This window comes from Thunnus albacares, chromosome 17 (genome assembly GCF_914725855.1).
Source record: "Thunnus albacares chromosome 17, fThuAlb1.1, whole genome shotgun sequence".
Lineage (NCBI taxonomy): Eukaryota > Metazoa > Chordata > Actinopteri > Scombriformes > Scombridae > Thunnus > Thunnus albacares.
This window is the reverse complement of record NC_058122.1, coordinates 15,740,692-15,767,965: the sequence shown is the minus strand read 5'-3', so window position 1 is coordinate 15,767,965 and position 27,274 is coordinate 15,740,692. Positions and strand designations below refer to the sequence as shown.

The 27,274-nt window shown below is 43.2% G+C and overlaps 2 protein-coding genes across 4 annotated transcripts in view; one reads left to right on the top strand and one right to left on the bottom strand.

Annotated features, from left to right (window-relative positions):
* The window catches only part of LOC122966427 (mitochondrial import inner membrane translocase subunit tim16-like), a 115,893-nt gene that overhangs the window by 53,406 nt on the left and 35,213 nt on the right, over window positions 1-27,274 (top strand). The window lies entirely within an intron of this gene.
* vasnb (vasorin b) lies at window positions 742-26,241 on the bottom strand. Of its 2 annotated transcripts, XM_044330642.1 has the most exons (3): window positions 25,987-26,241; window positions 18,370-18,431; window positions 742-4,703 (listed from the first exon to the last, which is right to left on the bottom strand). In XM_044330642.1, exon 3 carries the CDS (start codon window positions 4,670-4,672, stop codon window positions 2,621-2,623), a length of 2,052 nt encoding a protein of 683 aa, XP_044186577.1. In that variant the 5' UTR covers window positions 4,673-4,703; window positions 18,370-18,431; window positions 25,987-26,241; the 3' UTR covers window positions 742-2,620. The 2 variants fall into 2 exon arrangements, with proteins under 2 accessions (XP_044186577.1, XP_044186578.1); XM_044330643.1 differs by lacking the exon at window positions 18,370-18,431.

Here is a 27,274-nt window from a genome sequence, read left to right as displayed (position 1 = left end):
GTGTGGGTTTGCAAACAATGCTTAGACTTAAACCTATGAGTAATGGTTAAATCCACTTACTACCTTAACCTGAGTGTTTTCAATCATAATCTTTATTTCCATTTTGCCTCCAGCTCACTGCTGTTAAGGAAGAATTCCAAGACCTCTTGTTCACTGAAAACACACATTAAACAGTCTTGTAAAATTGTGTTTTGGGTGGTGGTTCACTGTTGGATGCAGCAAAGAGAATCTAATACTTTTATATAACACTTACACATTTGCTTATTAATCACCTTGGAAATTGTTTAAGTGACCTGGATGATTTAACTGTTTTTATTATTCTGCAAAGATGTGAAAGAGGGAGAAAAAGTAAGGCATTAATATCAGTGTAGACACACTCTTTTAAGAGGCTCGGCTACTTTGCAAAAATGCACACAAACACAAATAGACTACTGAATGGATGAGTTCAATATGCGGCATAATTATACCTGCACTTGTACCTATGTTCGCTTCTCATTCTCTTTCCCGGACTCCCTCTCCTGTGATCTCTCCCCTCACCCCGTCGAGTGATGATTTAAAAGAGAAGAAGTTAATGACAAACACTGTCAATCTAATCCTTCCTCTTGCAAGCAAAGGGTGGGAACAACAAAAAAGATAACTTGCCCAGTTATATTTTTGGATATTCATTTAATGATAATATCACTTTTTTTCTGTTTGTACAAATAGTTCACAGAATTAAAAAAACAAAACAATGAATGACAACAAGGAGCTTCCCAAAATAAACAGGGAAAAAATAACAATCTCATCGAAAATACTTTTTTTATCTTCAATGTATACTATTTTACAGACAAATATTCCAGTTGCATTGCTTATTTGTTTTTTTTTTTTGTGTGGGATCTCAAAACATTTTGTTTGCATGGAACTGTTAATTGTGAGCTGGAAATACTGTGGGTAACTTTACAGAAATTCACAGATGTGTCTTTGGTGTGTTTTTGTATATAGGTAGAGGTATTGGGTGCTTAATGTACTCCTAGGCATGTGGGCACATAGAGGGGGTAACTGATATCTGCAGGTTTTTGCACAAGACAGAACACGTACTTGCATTATCACTGATGCTGACAGATCTACACACACACACACACACACACACACACACACACACACACACACACACACACACATTCATTCACACAAAAGGTTACTTTGAGTCCTTCTTTGCCCCATAGTCACAGATTTGGATCTCAGCACTCTGTATTTTACATAAAAACCTTCCAGTGGATCTCCCACTTTACAAGTTTCATTGTCCTCTTCACAACAGTATCAACATTATGAATATGCTGTGCTGTGCGTCTGGGCTTTTCATAGTCTAGTTAGGTGTAAGTGAGCAAAACTTGGACCCTCTTTGCCAAGGAGAAATTGTGCACTGCGTTACCCCTAGCAAGGCTATTTTTATTCAAGGGAAACACAATACACAACCAGTATTTGCTTTGCTTGTTGTGGGTCAGGCAATGTAGTATGTTCTATGTGAATTGTGGCTGAGGGATAAAATAGTTTCCCTTACAGGGAAAATAAACAATAAATAAAGTCTCTGAAGCTCTCTCATGCTGTGATGTAGTCATATATGTGTTTACAGTAATTGAGGCTCTAAACTGGTTAAAATTAGTACAGTGCTGAAACAGAGGGGTTCGGTCAACTGTTTTCCTCTGTACCTTTTTGTAATACTGCCCACCTTCTTCCTTTGTGATGGTGAAGCAGGCTGAGGGCTTCAGAATGGAGAAGGGGGATTTAGCCTTGAGTCTGTCCAGACTCACATCTACTTAGACTGTCTGACATTCTGGGGGCAAAGCTCTTTGATTGACTTTGCTGGTACCAAACGAGTTTTAATCTTCAAAGATTTTAATCTGCTTTTTTGTCTGTTGGTCACAAGAGGTGGGGGTGGAAGGTTTAGAGGGCTGTTAACAGTCACAATGTTGCACAATAAAAAAAATTACACAAGTATAAAAGACATACATACAAAACAAAAAAATCATGAGTTTTAGAGCCAAATAAAGAAATACAAGCATCAGCAATTTTCTCTGCACAACTTCATTTAGTGTCTTAAAGGCCATTCACAGCAAGCACTGATCCCTTTGGGGTAGTACTGAGGAGTTACAACCTGTAGCGAAAACAGTTGATGATAGTGTTTAGTTAGGCTGTTGTGATGGGAAAAGGTAGCACAACCCCATTTCAGCACACACTCCCTTATGAACAGATAAAGGTCAGTATGTCCCTTGACCCTAAATTTCAGCCACACACCATTTGTCAGCATCATTTGGCCTTTGACCTGCTGCTGATAACATGGGAGTGGTTGTCAATCCAGCAGTGTGAGTGAAGAAATATTGTTGAAGCAGTATGAAGCATGTAAATGGAGTAGAGGCACTTTCAATGCTTTTTAAAGTTCAAACATGTTTAATGTCTACTTAGACAAATGGAGGACATTAAGTCCAAGTTATAACCAGTATCTCCTTTGCTGGTTGGCTGACTGATGCTCTTTCCTCCACTCTTACAGCGGCAGTTGCCGGTCTCTGTATTTCACCAGTGGGAAGAACAAAGCTGAGGAATTAAAATCTTTCTTTAGGTCCGAGTAGTACTGAGTCAGATGTCAAAAGTAGGAAGGCTTGTGTGAAGACACATTTTTATTTGATGTACAGTGGTCCTGTAGTAGCAACACCTCATATTCCAGATTGCCATTTTGAACAGCAGGTTCAGAGATCATAAGCTGGGGCTGTTTTTGAGGCAGTGCCCCATTGTCCAAACCAGTCTTTACTCCATCCAACTCTAGCTGCGAGGGCTCACATTCTAGGTCCAGGTGGCCCTTAGCCCTCTTCCTACGGAGATAGCATACCACTCCCACTGCTGTTGCTATCACCACCAGCAGTAGCAAGATGGCAATTGCAGGCACCAGCATAGTGGTCAGCCTCTTGTCCTCAATTTGTGCTCCTGTGACGCTGACGTTCTTTTCATCGGCTGTACGGGCCTCAGTGCAGACAGTGTCTGTGCCACTAGGGGCACCTAGTGGACTGGCACACACAGTGTAGGTGGAGTTGGGCTTCAGGCCTCTAAGTCTATACTCTGGGTAGGATGCTGGCAGGCTGAGTTGGATCGGCCTGCGGTCTGGCCCGGAGAGATTGCGGTAGGTAAGGCGGATTCCACGGATATAAGGCCGCAATTCAATGTAGCGGTGGAGGTCCAGTAGGATTGAGGTTGAGGTTGCTTGACGTGAGCTGATGTCTGGTGCATCTGCAGTGACAGTTGCCATGGGGATTTCAGCTTCAGGTGGTGAAGGTGGGTGATGGTTTTGGACTTCACAATACATGCCAGAGGTACCATGTGGACAGGTACACTCTACCTGGCCATGCTGGTCCAAACGACATGTGCCCCCATGCAGGCAGGTGTGAGAGGGGCAGAGATGCTGCTCCTCATCTGGGCCCATGCTGGGGGATGCAGGGACAGGGGGCAGGAGGTAGTCATCATCTTTGTCTGTGGGGTTGTCACTGGCCCTCGGGACTGCAATAGCTCTTGTCGTACTTGGGAGTGTAGTGACAGGAACAGGCAGGGTAGTAGTAGTTTTGACAGTACTAGTAGTGACTGTTGTTGTGGTCGGACAGCCAAAATCTCTGTGCTCCAGTCTCTCCAATACCTTTCCAGCATTGATAGGTGGGAAATGGCAGCGGGTCTCCTCTGTTCTCTCCAGGGTGATGCTTTGGGCTCTCAGCCACCTTGGGAACCAGGCTATGTTGCAGAGGCAGTTGAAGGGGTTCTCTGCCACTGTGAGCTTTCTAAGGTGGGGGAAGAGCTGGGGAAACTCTTCAGGGAGGCCTTGGAGACTGAGGCTGCTAATGTCCAACTCCTGCAGCTCCCCAAGGTTCTGCAGGTCCTGGACTGTAAGAGGACCCATTGGGTTCCCAGCCAGGCTGAGATGAATCAGCCCCTGGGTCTCTTTCAGCACTGGGGGAAAGGACTCCAGTTGGTTTTCCGAGATGTCCAGTTCATGGAGGTTCATCAGACTACCTATGAGCTCCTTATTCAGGCTTGTGAGCCCCACCCCACCCAATTTGAGTGACTCCAGATTTGGGGTTTGGAGGTCTGAAGGGCCCAAAGTGGGTAAGACATTAAAGCGAAGGTCCAGCAGCAGCAGTTGAGGCATGGAGAGTGTAGGCAAAGATGTCAACTGGTTGCCCTGTAATTTGAGCTCCAGCAGGTGCTCCAAGCCTTTAAATGCTGCAGGATGGATGGTCTCAATGTGATTACTATACAAATAAAGGCGCTCAAGCAGTGCCATACCTTGGAAGCATTGCTCTGAAATGTGAGTGATTTGGTTGGATGACAAATCCAGGTTTCTCAAAGAGGTCAGAGGTTCAAACACCCTATCAGGAAGTTCGGTCAGTTTGTTTTGACTGAGGTCTAGCATTTCCAGGTTCTGTAGACCATCAAAGTCCTCAGTGGACAAGCCCTCAATGCCATTGGCAAAGAGGTAGAGGCTTTTTGTGGCTGGGGGAACTCCCTGGGGAATGGTAGAAGAGCGTCTCTGGAAACACAGGATAGATTCTGGCGTGGAACAGGAGCAGTCCCTTGGGCAGTCGCTGGATAAGGTGCCATCAGGAAGGATGAGAAAGAGCAGGAAGGGCATCAGAGGAGTGAGAAAGACCTTCATGGTGCAGACTCTTTCTCTCTCCCTGCTCAGCCTAAAACAAGAGAAGACATACACCGTCAGTGACCTGTATATGCATTTAGAGGAATATACAGTATACGGTAAATGCCTACTCAATGGGATACAACATTTGTGTACATAATATTCCTGGCTTCTGTCAGATAAAGAGCATCCAGATGTTGCACCAACAAGTGTTTAACATATATGGCACAATGTTGAATTTCTTTTACAAAATAAGTTTTTTCTCTATGTAAACTAGTTTCCAGACTGGCATAGGTCAGCTATTGATTCAGTATGTAGTTCTGTAATGTGTTTCACAGACTGAGATTATTATCAGAGCTTTAACTATGCATAGCCAATGATCAAAGGCAGTCTTTTGTCACAAGGTCTCTCAAACAATAGGGCTATAGCTATGACCTCAGGCTTCAGAGGGAGCTTTCTGTTCTACTCAGAGAAAAGTTGACACAGTGGCGTCCTGCCACACTTTTCTAAAGGAGTGCCACATTCTCCCCACAATGATCTGTGTAATAGATAGTACTGTGGGATGCCAAATCCATTGTTTCGTTCTCTAATGTTCCTTTAGATGTCTGTGTGTGCATGTGCACACGCACAACCACTCATTTATATATGTTTATATGTGTGTTGGTGTTTGTAAACAAAAGGGTTTGTATTTGTGTCTAAGCCGCCCACCCACCACTGTTTACGGTGCTGCACACACTCTGTGGTTGTAGTGGGGACACAGTTAACTGTTCTCCCCATGTTTATGAAAGACTCCATAGCCTATGAAACACACAGACACACAGTGGCAATGAACAGATTCAAGTTGTTTTCTGTTTCTGAGATGATGTATCAAACTTTATATGTTTTTCAGTCCTTCAAGAGCCACTGAGACAGTGAAAAGCTTCACATACGCCCTCTGAATGATTCATCATAAACAGTGCTCTAAACTCTCCTGTTTCATATAACTTTACCGTTTGTACCGCTTTGTGTGTCTGTATGTTTGCCATGCTGCACGTGGCCACACATCTGTGGATGATTTACTTTGTGGCGTTTTAACTTGGAGAGGAGCTCCATTCACTGATAGCCTGGAGCTGATCCCTGACCATAGACGTAAATAACTTTATGTGTTGTCATTACGCAGACTGACGGCCAGTGCTACTTGCCAGTATCCCTAATACTGTCAAATATACAGAGACTGAAGAAAGCAGATCATCAGGAAGATAAGTTTCTGTGATTTAAACCCATTTCACCTGAGCCCAAGCCTCACAAAACAAACACCCCAGTAGAGCATCAACACTGCACATAAAAGGGCTGAAAAGGAGGGAAGAGATGATGGAGGTGAGGGGGAGAGGAATCAGGGGAGATGAAGAAGAAACTAGTTGTTGACAAGAGTCTGTGTGGAAGCTTATTATCCTCTGCTATTGAGTAAGATGGCCTTGGGGGGGGGGGGGGGGGCAACTTCTCCTTTTTAGACAGCTTTTGTCTTCTCTTTTTTCACTCTCAGTGAGTCAATAGAAAACCATTTTTGTGTTGTGTTGAATCCTTAACCAGAGACTCCAAAGCCTGATTTATACAATACACTCACAATTCCCCTAGTGTCCTTCAATTACTGTTATTAATGCCGTGATTTAAGTGTATTGTATGGGGGTGAGGACAGTGGCTGATATCTCCAAACTTCGCTTTCTGTAAGAGAGAATATTTATGACACCCACAAGTACTTGGTCGACTTGAATGCTCGAGGGAGCATATTTTAGAGCCTTATATGGTGCAGTTGTTGTTGTCTGCACTGCACAAATACCTGAATGAGTAGCCACGTATGTGTGACTTACAGTTTTACACTGATGGAGCACACACAGAACATTCTGTTCTCACACTGCTTACCTAGGGTCGTTGCCCATCACACAAGAAACGTCAAAGAAATTGCTTTGGACGTTTTATTTTCCTCATTTCCTTTTCTTTCTTGGAACTATGTACTTTTCCTCTGAAGTTACAGCATAAATATATTTTTCTTACAAACTATGCATCTTGTCAGCCTTTATATACCCAGATATGTCTGTAGAAGCACAATTTAATTGACAAACATAATCTCTCTGTTTTATTCTAATTTTAAAATAAAATGATGTTTGGTTAACTCTTTTACCTAATACACTGAAGCATCCCATAGTGTCTGTGTTTGGTCAAGGAAACACAAAATAATTTGCATGTTGCTATAGCATTGTTTAATTTGCCCATAGGTATCAGTGCCACCTCTGAAAACAGGGTTGTCTGTCGTGTGTAAATAAAAAATATTTCATTTAAACCAAGTGCTTGTTACAGTAGCATCAGAGCTGCTTCCAATGTAAATAATTTCTCCTTTTTAAACTTCATTTACTTCTCTTTCCGCTCACTCTGACTGTTCAATGAAACATTTTCTTTACGCAAAAAAATCGCCTGCCTTGAATGTCAGAACTTGGAGAAGAGATCAAGGGTTTTTGCAGCGCAGCGGAGAGGCAGAGGAAGGGTCAGTATCATCTCATCACGCCACAGCTATGGCATTTATTTTCCTTCACTTTCAACATACTTTTCTTTCCACTCCTCCTTGAAATTGCACCCTTCTTGGAAAGACTCCCTGATCTCTTGTTTTTCTTTCTCCTGTGTATAGACTAAAAGTTACATTGGCATGCGCTTGAACCCTACTGCCAATATGTTACTCTTATTATCTGGATGATTCTTTCAGACAGGGTCGAAATGTTGTTGTGTGCAGCCAAACGCTAATAAATTGGCCCAAACCTCAAGGCTTGATTGAACAAAGCATCTAACTAGTTTTCAGGCACCTGCTAACAGCACAGAAACACTACCTAAACTTTGCCAGCCATGCAGAAAAGTACTGAAAATGTTTGTGGAAACTCTTGTCCAGAAAATGGCGATAACATCTGATGGCCATAGTTTGCTGTTGGCTACAGCTGAATGGGCAGCAAAGGTGAAGGGTTGCAGTTATCCCATAATTTACACACAGTGCTTGAGGGAATTCATTTAAACAGGTGCGTAATTACATGTACAGAGAGGATTTTTGGTTCATGTCTCAGTGGCTTGCAATAAGTCCAAAGCAAGAACATTTTATATGCTCCTGTTGGAAATAAAAATTTTAATGGCGGTAATCAATAATAACTACAGCCACAAGTTCCATGGACAGCCAGAATGGTTTTAAATAGTAGGAAAATGCAGGTTTCATTACAGGGCTCAGAAATGATGGAGTTGCAGATGGAAGAGGGAAAAGAAAGAAAAGAAAGTGTGGCTGCCGTGCTGCGTGTGTGTACAGAATAAGGGAAAACAAAAGGATTTGGGAAGATAAACAGAAGGACGGAGAGGAAAGGCAGAATTAAGTAAAAACTAGAACATATGCGGATGGCTTCAGTTTTTTATATCATCACAGCATTTCAGTTGCAGTGTAGGATACAACATGTGTTTACGTGTCAAAGACAGTGCACTTTATATTAAAGGGCGACTGTTCAGAACAAACACTGCATGCACTTTACTGTTTGTGTGAGAGAGGTATCATATGCGTCTGAAGTCTTCCAAAAATCCAATCTCATTCCATTCCGGAGATAGAAGGCTTTAGTACAGTATATGAGGGCCCGAAACGGGTATAAAGGTCCAGAGCCAGAATATACAACAACATAAAGGCAGTCATGAGAGGAGTGCGAGCTATGCAGATAAAAAATGAGAATATTTTTCTTAGAAACTCAACATGGTGATTCTACCGTAGCTCCCCGGGGCAGAATGTTTATTTGAATGTGCCTCATTCCAAACCAAGCCAGGCACATCTGATAACCCAGTGGAGGAGAAACTGTGTTGGGGGTGGATGGGGAGGGGTTCTGTGAATAATGCCAGATCACAGATAAACTATAGCTTGATAGTTTAGATTCTTCTGTTGTCTTTCTGTTTGGACGCAAGTGACTTGTGCAGGTCATATCAGCGTGTAAGATAAGCGGCGTCACGACAGTATGGATCCGCAGTATACCATTGTGCTGAGTGACTCCTGACTGTGCGTCTGTAACTTCAAGTGTTTTGAAGTGAGTGGAGGTGGAGGGCCCAGAGAAAGAGAGAGAGAGAGGTAGTAGAAAGACAGGCTTGTCATCCTGCACAAGGAATGCCCCCTCCCATCTTCCCTCGCTCCTCCTTTCTTGAGTTGTAATTTCCTTTTCTCTCCCCTGCGCACTTGTTGAGACATTCCTGAGACAGCCAGCAGCTGAGCTTGAAAAAGTGCACTTGTGTGTGTCATTGGATTGGCATTTAGAGACTAACAGGAAGTTTTTCAGGGTTTATAAACAGACGATAGATTGGATGAAGGATGGTCCTGCTTATATGAATGGAAGTAAAGACATCTTTGTGACCAGATCTGTTCTTTAACTATTGTTCTTACATCTGTGTTTTCATTTTGCTCGAGTCTAGGTTTGTGGCTTGTATTAGAATAAAATGTGTTGGCTGATGAATATGCGGAATCACCCGAGGGCCAGAAACAGTAAGGAGAAAACACAAAGAAAAGAGCATGGGAATGTCTTTGCGCAACACAAAGCAAAATACATGGTCAGCCCCTTGAAAAGAAACATTAACGAGGCGATGAGGAGAGGCGAAGGGAAGAAAAGTTGTTTTTTTTTTTTCCTCTCCCTCAACAAATTTCTTATCCCACTTTTTCTTCTTTTTTTAAGCAAGGGAACAGTGAAGACAAAAGCAGGTTTCTGTCAGCGGGGGCACCGGGGTGAAGAGGTGGATAAGGCCTGGCTTCGGGAGGGTGAAGTGGGCTTCAGCAATTAAGTCCCGGCAGGCCGAGCGTCAAGAGCTCTTATCTTCAGAGTTGAAGGCCAACACTGCGGGGCAATGAATGGTACAAGAGGGGGTAGAAAATGTTGGTGTGTGTGTGTGTGTGTGTGGAGGAGTCGCAGGTCACAGCGCACTTGCATAATTCAGCTGGCTGGCCAAGAGACTGCAGGGGGGCACCACGCCAAGTCACAGTAAGGGGATAAGGCTGCACACTACAGAGTGCATACTCCCATTAAAGAGGCCCCTTCTCTTCGGGGACTTTATCTTCTAAAGGAACAATGCTTTTGGTATGTGCATTAGAGTATGATCTACTGTGTAACAGGTCTGGGGGCTCAGTTCACTTGGGTGTACTACTAAAATTCACTGCTCAACTCCTCGCGTAGATTTACCACAGTAGCACAGGGACACGAATGCACACTGGTTGTAAACTATAACTTAGGTACACAGAGAAAGGCTGGTGATGAATGTTATTGTGAGTCCTCTGACTCTCCTCTTTCCCCTCGCTATTTTTGCCACCTTTTCTAACCCTCACACAATGAGAAGACAAAGAGCCACTCCTCATGTTCCCATCCCTTCCCACTGTCAGCACCGTCCACGCCACAGCTGGACCCTGTTATCAACAATCGAGCGGGGTTATCCGTCAACATGACAAAGGGGTTAAGAGAGAATTGGGAAGGAGGAACAAGAGTTGTGTAGAATATCCTGGATGAATATGGGGATGAAAAGATTACCTAAGAGGTAGCTATGGGGAAGAAGAAGAAGGAAAAAAAAAGCACGTCTGTGGAGACAGCAGAGTCATGCAGCACAACTATGCATCTGAAAATGTCAGCTATGTTAATGCAACCCTGCTGGTACGCATGTAATGCTGTGAAGTATTTGTTTATGGCATGAGCTGATGCTAATTCTAATGTAGCGCTCCAGTGCTGGTTGTACCTGTTGAGCAAACTATATTAGAATATGTAGGGATCAAAGAGCCATGTTTTCTTTTATAATTTATGTCATGTTAAAAATAATCCTATGCCTGTACTGCATCTGTCTGTCTTCAGCCGATTATCATCGCACCAATACCAGTGAACTGAAATGCCAGTCTTCTAAGATGCATGTATCTGTGAAAAGACAACAACAAAATAATATAATGTCCAAAGATCAAGGCTTAGCCGCATAAAACATATGTAAGGCCAGCAGTAACCTCGCTAAAACGCAAAGAGAGAAGATATTCCAAAATGCGCTCTACTAACACAGCACTTATCAAGGTCGGTCAAGCCAACAGGATAGCGGAGAGGATGACATGTGGAATGAAAGAAGGATGATAGTTTTACAATGTCTGTCATTATCCATGCGCCTCTTGAAGCCACAATATCATTGCTATGCTTTGTAGTGGCGTGAAGGGGGATTAGGGGACATAGTAGTTTTACAATGTGCTGCACAAACAAAGCTTTCCAACTGATTTCAGCCTGACCACAAGAAAAGCACATAACAGCCACATCCATGGTATGCCAGCTCTGCCAGCACTGATTGATGTCAATGGGTTGTTGTTTTAATTAACGCAAACATCCACTTAACCAACAAACAGGCTCCTGTCGGGCTGCTTCCTCGTTACGGAACACAGTTCACTTTCCTTTGCTTATCCTTCGCTCTCCCTCTCTCATTCTACACATTTTCCTCTCATTTTTTATTTCCTTCGTTGTGCATATCTAAATGAGTTGCTAAGCGTCTTATTATTGGTGTGAAAGGTGGTCCCTTTCATCTCGGGATTTACGGTTTTAACCGAGCCTGTTTATGAGGACAGTGTGAAGCATTACCATTAGAGCCTGCAGCTGGAGAAGTTGAAAGAAGGCATAATATACAGTCCAGGGGTGACTGCGAGGTTAGCGGAATAGTAAAACTCACATAAACAGTGTATATTTGCTGCATTATAGGAGCAATACGGGGCAACTCAATGTTTTATTTACTGATCCGTGTCAGTATTTACATTTTACGTTCCATTTACATGCTATAGAAGTGCAGAATGTTTGATTGTAAAATATTAACAAAAAATATTTAAAAAAAGAAACTTGAAAGGCACACAGCCACTCCTCTGCCTATTTAATCTGATCAGATAGCATCAGTCCAGAGGACAACAAAGCTCATGAACCAGTGAGAGAGACTCCTTGAGGTCAGAGGTCAGGTTCAGATCAGTGTTGCTGTGTCCTCTGTAACTGGAGCCCAGACAACAAAGATAACAGGCACTGTTTGACACAGGCACACACCCAGCTCTGGTTACACACACACACACACACACACACACACACACACACACACACACACACACACACACACACACCTGAAGCTTGCTGGTCCTTGTCTCTGCAACAGGTGCTTTCTCCGCTCCTGCAGGGCAACATGAAATCCAAAACCGTTGGAGTGTGTCAGAGTAAATGATGCGACCTGCGCCAAAGCTCCAGCTTGCTCACTCTCGCCTCAGACAAGAGAGGCGGGTAGGGACCGGAAGCAGGCAGAGGTGGGCGGCCGGGCAGCCAAACCAGACCAGAACTGGATCTCTCCTGCAGTCTAGCTTTGCCTCCTCTGAGCTTTAGAGCATAGAGGTCAGGCACTTCAGGTTCCAAAAGGAAATGTGGACCATTTCCTTTTGTTTTATTGCTGAAGGATATGACAGATGGTGCTGTAGATGCTAGACTTGATTTTGTTTTTATAAAGGCACACATGAGGGGGAGACACAAGACACTCTGGCTGAGGTAGGTCATCTCTCCTTCTCTCAGTTCCCACACAGTGTCCTCTTGTTTTGCCCAGTGAGCGATGTCTCATCACTGACACACGTCTTTCATTACCGCATGCTACCTTCTGACCTCTGGGGACATAATGTCATTCAGGTCACAGTCACAGTCCTTTCTGAGGGACACACAAACACGTCTGTCTGAGATCTCCACCGTGGGATTCTCACATTACACAGACATAAAGAGGAACCTTGGCTTTCATCTGTTTTCATTTGAATCTGTAACTTTTGCCAGTTTGCCGTCTTTTGTAAAAATCAGTTGCCGTAGTTGTGCCAGCAACCTCTCCCGTCCTGCTCAGCCTGTCGGTGACCTAAAAAAGATTACCCCATTACTCCACTGCATCTATCTTTGCTTGAATCAGTCACGGCTGAGTGGCATAAAAATACAACACCTCTCCGCTGCACTTACTCACTGTCTCTCTTTTCTTTTCTGTCAGAAACAGCAGCAAACCACTACATTGCAGAAGTCACAGTCTGATGTGTCCAAAAGCACTGCATTATCAGGAAACAGTAAATACGACATCCCAGTGTTACAAAACTGGATTCTGTCCAGGCCTTGGCTCATGCCTTCATATCCTGTCCACGGCTCATCGCAAAATCAAAACTTTATTGTGCTGTCTAGCCCAGTGACCCTGAACACAGTGTTGTCCAGAGCTTTGTGCTCCTGGTAGGGGCACCCAGAGCGAACAGGTCTGGGGCAACAGAGGGCAGTTCAAAAAGACCTCCTGACATTTTTTTTGAAAAGCACATGAGACATCCTAGCCTCGAGCAGGGACAGGGTAATGTTTGTGTAGCGTGTGTGCTTGTGTGTCTTACTGGCTGGATGGACCAGTTTTATCAGTAAGCCACAAGCCAAGGAGTAATGTGCACACTCCTACACTCTGCATACTCACTGACATTTTTTCCAGCTCCAACATGACTGCAATGCTGGTTTTAACCTGGCCACCATGATCTTTCACTGATATGAAACACAGAATGCTGATTTTTAAGCTGCTGCATACCTCTAATGTCATTGTTTAATTGACTTAATAGAAGGTGTGAGGCTTTCAGGAACTGCATGTGCGATCATGTATGATGAAAAGCTCCGTCAAGATCAGAATATTGTTAAGAGTGAACCTGAATTACAACATAAGTATGACTGATTTACGTACACTTAAGCTATTACTATTCTTCTCTTTGTATTAGAAGATAAAGCGACGGATGACATTTTTTTTATGCTTGATGTTGACACTGTTTTTTCCATTGTTCTTTGTTGCGACAGCACTGTGTAAGAGTTCAAATTGGAGCTCAACTAAATCAGAGGCTGTGTATGAGTCAGGCATCAGGCAGGCACACTGACTGACTGTAGGACCGACTGACTGGCAGGCTGTCTCTCTGTGTTAGACAAACACTGTCACACGCACTCACTGAGGCAACACTTGCGCATTATCCGTCTGCCTTGTCCGTCTTGTCTGCTCTGCTGTCTGAGCACCTGGCTCATCTTTCCACTTAGTCTTTGAACAAACTTTAGTTACTTATCAAAGTATGTCCACATCCTTCCATGAAGTCAAATTTGTCTCGACAGAACAGTCTGACGGCAGTTCTGTCGAGTGAGCCACACACAGAAACACAGTGTATGGCAGAATGCAGCAAGTGACACTGTTGTTTGACACATGACACAAAGATTCTTATATTCACCCCGTCAATCTTGCACTCTGTCCTCCCACTGTTCCTGTGCTGACCTTTTTCTCTCAGGTTTGTTCATGTAGCTGGTGAGAGTATGACAGGAATCTGATGAAGGCACGTCTTCTACACCTTCCAACAGCCCTGCAGGGCCTCGTGGCAACTGTGTTGCTGTCAAAGTGTTCATTAGACTGAAGACCCCGTAAGAGCTCAAGGCTAGGGCGATGGGACGGTAAACAGAAACTTAGAGCCGTACTATGTGCTGACAGGTAAACATCAACTTGTTTGTAGTGTTTCAGCACACAAACTTAACTTAAAATGTAGGTTGTGTTGACTTGAAAAGAAAATACACGCTCTTCACGCACCTCCTTAGCACAGGGCAGTTTTTCATTTGGACTTAGAGCAGATATTTGAAGGTCAAGAGGCACACATCTGTGGTTACACTTGGACAAAGCTTTTACTGTCTCTACATTCAACCATGCGGCAGCTTTGCCTCAATTTATCGATCTCTCTCTGTAAAACATAAAATCAAGAGGATAAACAAAGGAATATTCATCTCAAGGAGCTCCACGAAGGTTTAAGTGCATGACAGAAGTTCATATTTCCATCCTCCAGACAGACCTCTTGAGCTTTAGTTGTTCTCTTAAGTGCTCTAAAGTGATCTTGCTGTCCCCAGTAGCAACACGATGGCACTAAAGAACATGAAAAATGGTAGCTATGTAGTGCAGGAGAAGGAAGCAAATTATTAATTGACAGGCTGATTGACAAATGAGTTATTGGTTTTAACTACTATTCATATGCTCTATCTCAGCCTTGATTTATGTGGTTGTCATGAGTGGAGTATGGTGTGAAATCATGCTTTGAAATCAATCACTTGTCAGTGGCATTAAGTAATTTAGAAGCTGTACCGTAAATCTGGTGCACGTGGAATTTTCCTCATTTTCTTCCTGTACCGCAACCTTCATTTAAGACGTTGTATAACACCCCCCCACACACACACACACACCTCCAAGAGTTACCGTTTGTGATTTTTCTTGTCATTCCGCCTCGCAGCCTTTTTCCTTTTGAAGAAAAACAAAACACCTCAGACATGTGCCACACACACAAGATGGTGTTGATTAGGATGTCACAAAGGAATTTATTGTGAAACGGCTGCCTGTGTTGGTACCATGCCAGCGGTGAGGAGGCTGTCTGGCAAACCAGCAGGCAGGCAGTACAGTTCCCCCACCCCCAACACTAACATGCCTCTCCTCCATGGCCTTGGTTGCCCTGAGTTTACCTCATGAAACAATGACTGTTAGCTGGTTTATTAAAGTTAAAATTACTACCACAGTGCAACTTTTGGTGAGGTGTTGGAAAACCTTGCCGAACAGTTAAATCCATAAATATTACAATCTAAAAAGTTGTGGGATTTGGTATCATGACTTACAAGCAATGCCTCTGGATGTTATCCTAAAATTTCACGGATAACTGACAGGATCCTGTGAGCCAACATCAGTCTGTAATCCCTAGTTTGATTATCACATTGACCTGCATACTCTACCTGTGCCAACCACTGATTACACAGGTGAGCCCCACTATCTTAGTGAGTGTACAGACATCAGTCAGCAACAGTCTATTAAGACATCATCAGTGACCCTCAACTCCACAATTTGCCTGCAGCAGGTGTGCGCTACAAGAAGGTTCTTCATTTCCAGCACAAACAAGGTGAGAGCAAAGGAAGGAGAAGGAAGGTAGTGACAGAAGTGGAGGAACAAAGATGTGAGAACTCCTTTTTTGCTTCAGGGTGCAAGTGTACACTGACTGCAGACTACTTAAATCCTCTAAATTCAACGATCCTCACCTCACCCCGTCAAATCAACACAATATGAAATCCTTCTAACGTCAAAAGCATTTAGCAGGATGATCTGCTGATATTGTTGGTCAGGATCCGCCATTTATTCCACATGGTGCTCCACTTTAAAGGACATTTCCACTGTTGTTTGCAAGTTTTGGCTACTTAACCACAAATAACAAACTTTACATTTTCTTTGACCATTATTGCACGCATGCAATACAGTTTTAGACTTGTGGATATATTTCTCCAACCATTCCTGGGCGGCCATTAGTTTAAATTTATTTCCATACAGGATGAAAATCAATTAACAATCGTGTTTATCCATTACGTTTTTGTCAAAGTTAAATTATTAAGATAACACAGTGCAGTATTTGCAAATCAACCTACACTTAACCCGAATTACCACACAGCCCTAATGTAAGATTGACAAAACACAGACTTGATTTTCATACTGTAAGGAAATTAATAGAAAAAAAGTGGATGCCTGGAATTGTAGGAAAAACACATTCAAATTTCTAAAAACACAGCCGAATAATTAACTGTGACGTAAAGTATACATGATTTGTGTTAAATGGGCTAAAAAATATGCAAACTACTGGTATGGTCCCCTTAAAGAGGCCTTCATGCTGACACCTGCTTAAGAACAGAGAGACGGTCCATTGGTGTCGTTCTAAGGGAGCCTAGATATATGCTTTCAGTTTACAGGATGTGTGTATGTCCGTGCCTCTGACCACATGTGACCTATGGATTAGTTACACTGTCATAGAGAACCTGAGATGACCCAACAGACTGCCACAGAGAGGTAGAGAGAGAGAGAGAGAGAGGGGAGAGAAGGAATGAATAATGCTTTGTTATTGTAGCAGCGGACAGCAATTTGTCTAAATAAAGAGCAGTATGTTTGCTCTAATCAACACATTCTTCCAAACACGTCATTAAGTGAGTACAGTAGATTCCTGAGCTCTACCTAGAACAATGTTCACCTGTGTGTGTTTGCTCACACCTGTGATGTGTGTGTCTGTGTGTCCTGATGGCAATGATGTGTGCGGTAGAGTTGGAGTAGATGCATACATCATCCAACACCCTTGTTTGCTCTTCCACTGTTTGATTTTCGGTAGAAATATTAACATTAATAACAAATTACGCACAGTTTCCATGGTGATTGGGTGTTTATGAGCAACACACCTGAATGGGAAAGGCTGTGTTAATGTTGTTTTTCACCTTCACGTTAAGAAGTTTAACACACAGAGATAATGGGAAACACAGACAGCTAAAAGCCAGACATTTGGTTTGAATTCAGAGAAATGTCACATGCACACTCTTGTATTTTACTACATAATCAAATACACACCTATAGGTGGGGCAGAGATGTGTAGTCAGTACTCCGGACACACGCAGGATGTCAGAGTGTGCTGTAATTCAAGCCAGCGTGTATGAGCTTTGATGTTTTAACTCCAGGATTAAGGCAGAAACAGAGTCGGCGTGTAGATTGACAGTGAAGCATTGCCTTCATGGCAAATAATTTACAGCATGCAAGCAGACACACCATGCACAAATTCCTTAACCTGAGGAATGTGCGCATGTGTTGTAACCAAAAGTCAACAGCAGAAGAAGAACTTTGCGCCACTGCCCTCTCTTCTTCTCTGTTTTCCCTAAAGGAGGACTGGGCCGCTCAGAGAGAGGTGGAGAGGTTGTAAAGCAATTAGCGAGAGTAGCAGTGTGCGTCCAGAGGCCCAGGGCTACAGTCTAGTCCTGTGTGTGTGTGTGTGTTTGTGTGTGTCTTTACAAGCCCACACAGTCCTTGTCACAGCTCACTGGCAACTAGCACAACACAGGAATGAAGTAGGATGGAAGGAGAGGGGTCAGGTTGGAAAGTAGAATAGAGAATCAGAGCAGCGCTTTTCACTAGTGATGCAATGACAGCCAATAACTAAATACGCATGGACCATCTATATGTACATGCTCATTAATTCTGTTTTTTATTTTTTAAGTAAAGTTCTGGGAATGTGTCTCTTAAAAAAACATATCATATGCCTTTTTCCCATTTGTCTTCTCTTTTTCTGCAAGGAAATGTGTAATTTGTGTATTTTTTGAGAAAATCGGTCAAACAATGAGCCTGACATGAACAATAGACAAACACAGGGTTAAATTTATTGAGATGTCTATCTCCTAGCCACTTCCGTTACTTCAGAAACCAGACAGGCATGGTAAACTCCAAACTTCCACTATTCTCTCTTTTCCTTTTCCCTCTGTGTGTAACCCTACACAGCCTCACTGTATCTATTAAATGCTGTATGTGTGTTAAGAGAGCAGCTCTTGTTCTCCTGCCAGTCTTGTTAAGAGGCTCAGAGTTGTGTGAAAGGACTCTACTGAGGAAGCAGGGTGTTACGGTTAACACAATAAGGACCGCCAACAGCGTGTGGTTTGGGTTTCTGGATGCAAATATTCAAAGGAGTGTGTTATTATGATGTGTGTCTAACATACGACACTGCTTATATCGTGCATTAGGTCTGATGAAAAACTATTCCTGATGTTCACAGTTTGTTTGTATTATGGTAAGTGGCCACATATTATTCATAATTACACAGATTACAAATAAAACTGTCAGATTTAATTTAATGCTTCACTCACCCAGTGAAGACGCTTCCTCCTCTACCCTTGTTCCACTTAGCTTGGTTTCAGGACCTCTTTCCCTGGAAATAACACAAAAGTTTCACCTTTTAGCCAAATATGTTGCAATATGTTACTGACTTGCTCTTCTCTTCCCGTATTTGGAACCCGTTCCTCTGCCATGCGTTATTAATGGCCCACAAGCAAAACAGGAAGTTTTTTTCCTGTTAATTGGTCGGATTCCAGCTGTGTGCGGGAGCGTGCTGAGCACTGGCAGGCCGTGTGGCAGCACAAGAGAATGACAGAGCGGGGAGAGGAAGAATGCAGGCCGACCACTCTCCACTCTGTCAGCTCCTTGTCCTGTGGTATCAACCCATCAGCCGTGTCCCGAGAGCGTGTGTGTATCTGTGTGTGTGTGTGTGTGTGTGTGTGTGTGTGTAAAGCGTTGTGACCTGAGACAATCACTTCTTGTTTAAACCCCTATATGCTGTAATGTGTTCATAGCACGGTTTCTGTTATGATCTGTAAGATTAATTTAGTTACACCTGCTTAACCTGTTTGTGTAAAAGTAATATAACAATGGCTAAAATTTACAGCAGATATAAGGTATTAATTTCAATCTCCATTTTTGTGTTTTCAAAAAAAGGGACATCTGCGCCTGTTTTCCTCAGTTTTGATTATACTGTTTGTGTGTTTTATAACAATTACCGTCTCGTTATCCATTACCAGAACGATTAGTGTGTGTATGTTTATGCCTGCATTCATATGCTTGTAGCTTTGTATGATTGGTATTTTTTTGCGTGGTTATAGGATCATAAATGTGAGTTGGTTTTGGGGAAAACCCCAACACATAGTGACCACTTGATAGATGTTATATTAGTGGGAGACGTTTGGCCAAGAGCAGCGCCCACATTTCTTTCTAATGGCAGGCTTTCTCGGTTTCTCATTTAATTGATTTAAGGCATGGCCATAAAATGGTTTCTGAGATAATTAACTGAGATGCACACAGTATTTCTCACTTTTACGCTTCCATACTACACACACATACACACGCACGCGCTGTTAACGATCCGCATATGCATACTGAATACACTAGACTCACTCTTCCAGTCTTGTTTCCGCTAAGCTGTGTTTTTCCAGCCATATTTTATATACCGAAGCTCTGAGTCAAACTATCTCTGGCGGTAAGGATGACTACTAAAACACGTGCCGAACCTGATTGTGTAACACCTGAAACTTCACTCTACTTTACATACAACAGTTTAGTTTTTAGTCGCCCTGTGGCTCAAGCTGGCTCGCATACAGAATGCAGTGTTTACATCTGAAAATAACCTGTCACAATCCTGGGCTTGGTTTGGCTCTGTGACCCGAGGCCTTCGCTGCACTCTGCATCCGTGTGTTTGTTTGTCTTTGTGAGTATTTTGCACTGCTGCACAAAAGGCGTGTGCATGTTTTTTTGTGTGTGTGTGCTCAGTACGTCTTTTTAGGTTGTTTGCATACATTTCATTGATCTGAACAGGCGGACAGCACAGTGCAACGGTTTAGAGTGTACAGGAATACATGCGGGGCTGAGTGACCGTCTTGTGTGTGTGTGTAGCTGTTAAGTGTGGGGACTCTAATGCGCTGACCCTGCTGCGGTCAGTTTGTCGAGGTCAGTGTGTCTCCCTCTTAGACTCCCTCCTTTGACTGCACTGTAAATATTTAGCTCTCAAAGTGGAACTCGACACTCAAAATAGATGCAAATTATCTTTACCGCTTAGCATTTTGAATGACTGTAGCACTTTTATAAAGGACAAAACTTGTTGACAACAATATTTCTGCCTTGGTATGCCGTAATAGCTCAGGCTGCCTCTTCCACATAGCTCCACGAAACATTTGGTCTTTAATCTGTGCAGACTGCGCGCTGCCAAAACATGGTAGTATCTTTTAACCTGCCAGTACCTCTTATTATCTCTCTTCCATTATCGGTCTACTTTCATATTTATTCTCTTTTGAGGGGCCTATTTTCGTCTGCCATTCCCTCACTCTCTTTTTTTAGAGCACTGATACTTTTCAGCCTTTCTGTCCACTATAATTTTCTTTCTTTCTTCCTCTCTGCTCATCTGTTAAACATAAATATTGCCTCACCCTTCGCCTGCGCTGTTTCTCCTTCTCGCTCCGTGTCACTCCCTTTCTCTTTCCCCATCTGGTTTAATCTCTCCCAAAGCAGAACAGAGCGGCGCAGTCTGGCGTTAATGTTAGAACCACTTTGTAGTGGCATCATCTAAAACTGCCAACAATTTGTACAAATTACAGCTCAAAACATCAGTGTAAACCATAAACCTGCTGAAGAAGGGTGGGATAAACAGAGAAAAAAAAACAAAAAACTTTGGATGTTTTGCTGTAGGTGTGCTGCGTTTGACATTTCATATGATATTCTGTTTCTCGTATGTTGCAGCGGCAAGCTGTGACTTGTGGCACTGTCACAACCGCTTGGCTGTTGATTGCGGCGTTGAGTGATTGAGATTCGGGCTGATACGCTGCAGTGCTCGGATATACACATGCAGGCATTTGCACGTATACACGCACAGGTTTTTCTCTATCAGTCTGTCTCAGGCTGCATCTGGCTCTCTCCCAGTGTGGACAGCAGCAGATAACAAGACTATTTGTGTCCACCGGCTACAACGGAAATAGCCATTCAGAAAAATGGGACCAGAGAACTCAAACATGGACTGATGTAATGAATGAGCAGCTGTGTGCGTACGTGTTGGCTTGTTAGTACGATGTGCCTACATGAGAGTGTGTGTGGATGTCACCACTTTCTGTGATGTACATTCTCAGACACATGATGTAGTTCTTGGACACTGCATGACCCGATGAGCAGACACACAAAAAACTCATAGGCACACACACACACACACACACACCCTGTATGACCTCATAAATTTACTCTACTGTCTTGTCACTCAGTCTATATTTGGAGGAATAGTTAATGATCATCTCAGAACTTGCTTGTTTAATTTTCATCAGTCATTAATAGCGAGGTGTTCAATATTTGACCCTCCTCTCAAAGGGAGATCTGTCTTTACTTGTTTTGGTTTTGGTCAAACATTATAGGTGTGTGTGTGTGTGCGCCTTTGTGGCTTTGCTCTTGCCCAGTAAGATCTGGTTCAAGGCTCATTTCCTAATTTCGGTGTTGGCCAGAGGTAATTACAACCTTAGATTAAGAGCTGTTTCTCTTTTTCTAGGGGCCCACTGAAATGCAGCAATTTGTGGTGGCTTTCTGGGATGAGCATCCTCCCTCTCTCTGTCTCATTCTGCATGTGTCTCTCCCACTCTACTCCTATCTATCAATACTGCACTGGAGTTGGTTTAGGAATTTTGGGGGATTTTTAGCCTTTTGCGGATTTTCCAACAAAGTGAGAAGGTTAAAAAATAGTTGAAGTTTGAAAGGAAAGAAAGTTTCTTTAGTGCTGTCTTTGCTTCAGGAGGTCATCTGCCCTAAAAAACAGACAAACATATCTGACTGCAGCGAGCATGTGTGTGTATGTGGATGTGAACACAGCAGTTATTTGGGGTTTGTGTTCAAGCTGGGGCGCTCCAAAGCCCTCAGATCCCTTTGCATGTGTGTGTATATTTATGCAAGGTTTTGAAGTGGTTCTTCTGAACGCATCATTTGGCTGCATCGGCAAGCTCTTCTTCAATTTAGCTTGGCAGCCGTACGAGCTGGGGTTTGCCTCTGCATACCGCCGGGTCAGCATTGAAGTGTGAGGCTGAGGCCTTTGATGCCGAGGTTTTATTTAAGATGCCTCCTTCGAGAGAGCGGCTCCGGCTTTCGGTTGTCAACAAGGGAACGCCCCCCCCCCCCCCCCCCCCCCCCCCGCCCCCCGCTGGGCAGCACCTGATGCCGCTGTGAGGAGGGGCACGCTGAAGCCTTTAATTCTGACGGAGGAAGGATTTGTACATCTTGGATTCTCTCTCTCTCTCTCTCTCTCTCACTCACACTCACACTCACACACACACTCCTTGCTAATTGTGATGATACCTCACTTTCACGTGGCCTTGAGAAAAACACATTCACACACTAATTCCAACTTTCTACCCTGTCGAGTCCCCTCTCTCTGCCTGCTGTGTGAGTGCCCCACTCTTGTCCTCCTCTCCTACCTCCACCTCCTCTACTCCCTTCCCCAGGCCTCCTCGCCTCAGCACCTGACTTTTAACCCTCTAATCCCTCTGATGCAGAACGCAGGATGCTTCAGGCGCTGCCCTTAATTGTGGTAAAACGGAGCTGTGGTGCTACAGTATGAAGCATAATGTGAAAATCCTCTACTGTCCGCCAGTTTGGAGAAAGAAAAGGGGCAATCTTCAGTTTAAAGAACTGTGTCGTGTTAATCAACAGATACACTCACTTCATAAACTCCTGTAAAATGTCCAGCAGACTCATAGCTGACAAACTTTTGTCAGCAGAAGATTTAGACATCAGTGCTCTTTTCCTCCCGAGCTCTTTGGCACAGATAATGAAATGCCACCCTTGATTTTGTAAAAAAAAAAAAAAAAACCAACAACAAAAAAACAGATAAAAGTACAGGCTGACACAATGTCGGTAACCAAATCCTGGATGGGTAGTGCGGTTTCGACATCACTGTCACAGTGGTGTGACAGCAAGCCTGTGCTTAATTGTTTAAATTGGGTTTTATGACAGAGGGCTCCTTTGCCTTAGCCATGCTTCCCGTCCACAGACAGTCATTTAAGGGTAAGCTATGTCCTGTGGGGAAGGGGTAATCCACCCAGTATGCATGTGTGTCTCACTTAATGCTTAGACCAACACGCACAATTGCACATTTTATCATCAAAGTGTCCCCATATGTTATGGTACTAATATTTTGGACAAGCTATACCATTCAACAGGTGAAGAGATGCAGTTAGTGCTTCACCTTGCCTCATTTATTCCCTTTTTCTGTCTCTGTCTTTTAATCCTAGACACCATTCACCCTCTCAGACTTCTTCAAACCCTCTTTCAGCCTCTGAGCAGTGAGAAGTGTGTCAGCGTAAACAAGTGACTGTGCAAACACAACAGCCTGCTGTGTGTAGAGAGTGAAACACCGGAGCAGAAAGCAATGAGGCCCTGTATTGTTATTGTATGGCTCCACATATAGAAAATAACTATACTAGCAAACTTCTGCATTCTTTACCATGTCAAGCTGTGCCCACAACCGCTCTCTTGTACTGTAAGTGTTACAATCTGTGCAACATAGTAGCCTGAAAGTCTTCCACGTTAGCACAGGTTAATGGGCCTCCGGTGGCTGCCCCACTGTGTCTGGTAGCCTAATATAAACCAATTACAACCATTATATACTGTCAATGACACGGTAGCTTCTCCTATAGCATAATGACATTCTGTGAGGAAACACATGGCGAGGAAACAAGCACTACACCGGTGTAGGGGTTAATAGCGGGGCCATTGGAGTAGTTTACGCTGCCTGTTTCGCCCCCAGGAAAGATTATGTGATTTTCCGTAACTGTTTGTGGGGGCTGTGTAAAAGATGCTAATCTGGCTGAAAGCTCATAAAGGATTGTGGTCAGAAGACTGTTGTTACATGAATTAAGCATCTTGAATGAAGGCATATAAACACTATTATATGTTTTTTTTTAAAGCTTATTTTTCCCCTGTTGGGTCTTGGGGCTACCGGGTATCCCTTAGGAGCTTTCAGCGCTCCTTCACATTATAAATAACCATTAAATGTCACTATTTCATTCAGTGTTGACACAGTGAGATTATGTCTTAAACAAGGACTGGTTTGATCATGTTTCTGCTTATCACCCTGGCAACAGAGCAGAAACACTTACATGAATGTAAGGTTAAAACTAAGTTTTAAAAACGGCTTCTATGGCAGGACAACAAATGAGGCTGAAAGTTTAACATTGAAAGATAAAATTATATAATCTGGAAATAACGGATGCACTGACAGTTCCTCGTACCTTTTACTTTTTAGAACAGAGATTGGTCTAAACATGTTGAGTCATGTCATTTTATTGAACGTTAGTTTATCGGTGGAGCAGGTCATTTAGAGATTTAATCTTTCAGGAATTTGACCTCATTGGTCTTTACTCTACTGAAGAAAACTGATATCTCTCTAATTTATGTGTGTACCTGTACGTGTTTAATTTATCTGTCTTCACTGCATCGCCTTCAGCTAAAAAATCAAACAATTGAGCTGCTCAACCTTTAAATCTGGCTTTGGAACGTGTCCACATTTCAGTCACAGTCAGAAGTTTAATTTATTATATTAATAATAAATAAGTTATGGAGTAATTTTACAAACGGTAGGAGTTGCAAGCTGATGAATATCTTTTAATGTTAGTGTTCCATCAATCTTGTTTATGATTGAAAGTTGGCCACCAACACTGTTTGACAAAGCTAAGACATTTTCTTGTCAACCATCCATCTTATGGGGTTTATTTCCTGGTCTAATGAATTACTCACAGTTTGTTTTTGTTCTAAGCGAGCTAAAACCACATTCATCGCTGATACTCAGGCTTGGCGTTTGATGTCTTTGCCCACTTAGTCCCAGTTCAGTGGTGTTTGTCAGTGCAGTGGAAAGCAGTGATCCACTTAACTGTCAGAAAAGTTTCTGAAAAATATAAAATAATACAAGAAACGCGTGGTCTACATTAAGATACATTAATATAACACAATATTACCATCTACTTGTCTCCAGATTTAGTCGAGATGTTGTCTAGATAATCTGGTCTTGACCGCAAGCTGCCAAAACACTAAATGCAGTGACTTTTCATTATCTGACCCCTGCGAGTCCTGCGTATTGAAACCATTTCTTTTTTCTTTTACTCTCTGTTGTGGGACGTTTCCCTCTGTCGGTCCAAAAACAGCTGTCCTCTGCGGTGAACACGGCCCGGTGCGGTCTAGACACTCGGCTCGGCCCCTGCATGCTGCACGGCGTCCTGCGGTCCAACACCAGGCCGCCTTATTACCGCCCCGATGGCTCCTTTCGCTCCGCGCACACGCTCGCGTTTTACGCATTTCCCGACTACAGACAAACTTTGTTTTATAGCCAGTATTGGGTGATCTGAAGCATTAGTGGCGACCGCATCGCCAATAAAACCTGTTACATCCAATAAGTCCGTGGCGCGTTCATGCTGTGTTGTTAACTCCTTACAACAAAGAACTACAGTGTATTTTTTTTGCTTTTTACAGGGATGCGTGTGCATTTTCTTTATCACAGAAATACTAAAGACGTGCTGTTACTACATTCATACACTGCGAATTAAATGCAATGACTTGTTTATTACCCACCGCTGAGAAAACAGAATCATAGCGAGTCTCTGGATTATTTTAGTGAGTTTTCGTTTCAGGAGTTGCTCTCTCCTGTCATGCAGGACACAAATCTTAAATGAGCTGCACTGGTCGTTGGTGGCTTATATTTTAAAAGGGACATAAACCTGGCGGAAGGTTTGGTTTGTGTTCTTAAATTAATTAGGTTAATACGTGCAGTTAATCTATTAAGATGTTCCTAAAGATAATGTCACCCAGCTGTCAACATACCCTTTTACGCACAGTCCTTGATTCTGTACCCCGCGTTGAAGCCGAAAAGCATAAAGTGTTTATCCTTATTTTTTTTAGTCAAAGCAGGAAACTCTTACCCTTAACTTCGGAGAAGTGAAGTTGTGAGCGCAGTGGCGCTTGTGTCTTTATCCAAGCGGAGCAGTTCGCCGATATAACTCCAGACCTTGTTGTTTTCTTTGTACGCGTGCTTTCAAAAAAGTTTCTGTGAACGCATTAAACTTAGAACGATCGGTGTTCATCAAATCCTTGGAGAGGAACACCAACCTCCACGTCAAGGAATGCGCTCAAGTGCTGACTCCCTGGACAAAAAGCGCTTTATTGGTGAGCGCAGAGGAGAGTTTAAGCAGAGGGATGGGAGGGGCAAGTCGAGGCGCACCGCAGCAGCGCGCACTCCTGCACAGACCGGAGAGCAGCGAGCAACTCACCTTGCCGCTTGGCTGAGGGCTCAAGGAGAGAAATTCCAGCCTCTTTTCAGTTCACTATATCTTGATGCCTACTTGCAGGACCTGTTTTAAGCAAGAGACATTACTGGTTTCATTATGTACTGTACTGAGAAGTTGGTTACATTTCATTTGAGAGACTATTTCTTAATTAGTACCTTGCTTTTGAAAGTATGCATTTTTACTCAGCTCCTCTGCAGGAAACCAAGCCAGTGGCTGGTTTCAGCATCTTGTTTACAGACACTTTGACATGGTCAAAGCTGGGATCACATCACACCAAATAAAACTGTCTGGTTACACAACATCCCTTTGATGTGAAATACACCATCCAGTAAACATTTGCGGTTTGGTAATAATGTTTTTTATATAAAAGCTGCTAAGAAAGTTATTTCTATTTATGTCCAAGTTATTAATTAATCTTATCTGTTCTGAAGCTGTCCATTGACATATGAGGGACAGTTGCCTTGACAGCGTACGTGCAGTGTATATTTGCACATATGGTTTCTTCATTCACAGAGCCATCCTCAAGCTGAGAAAGCTATTGAATGCTTCCTAACGCCAGTGACAAACTACCCGTCGGCAGCTGGCAGCCTTTTTCAATGTCAGCCTGAGTGGCTTCCCAACAAGGTGCAGTAAGGTGATAGCTCTCAGGAACTGTGTCACCTCCGATGTGTACTTTTAGCCACATGTCGCAGAATTGTAGAGTGCTGCATACTTTACCCTTGCATTGGTTTGACATGCACCTTCCTGCGGAGTTTCTGTTTTCTCCACATGTTGACAAGAAATTGTAAAAAAAATAAATAATTGGAAGCAGGCCAAACTTCTCCTTGTGCTGATGTCACTCGTCCTCGTGCTGGAGGCGTAGAGACTCCCAACAAGAAAAAGATTCAACAAACAGACCTCTCTCTGGCCTCGAAGCCGTCGC

Bases quoted from the DNA above. Each gene is read 5' to 3' on its own strand.
- vasnb (XM_044330642.1), bottom strand. From the start codon at position 4,672: ATGAAGGTCTTTCTCACTCCTCTGATGCCCTTCCTGCTCTTTCTCATC.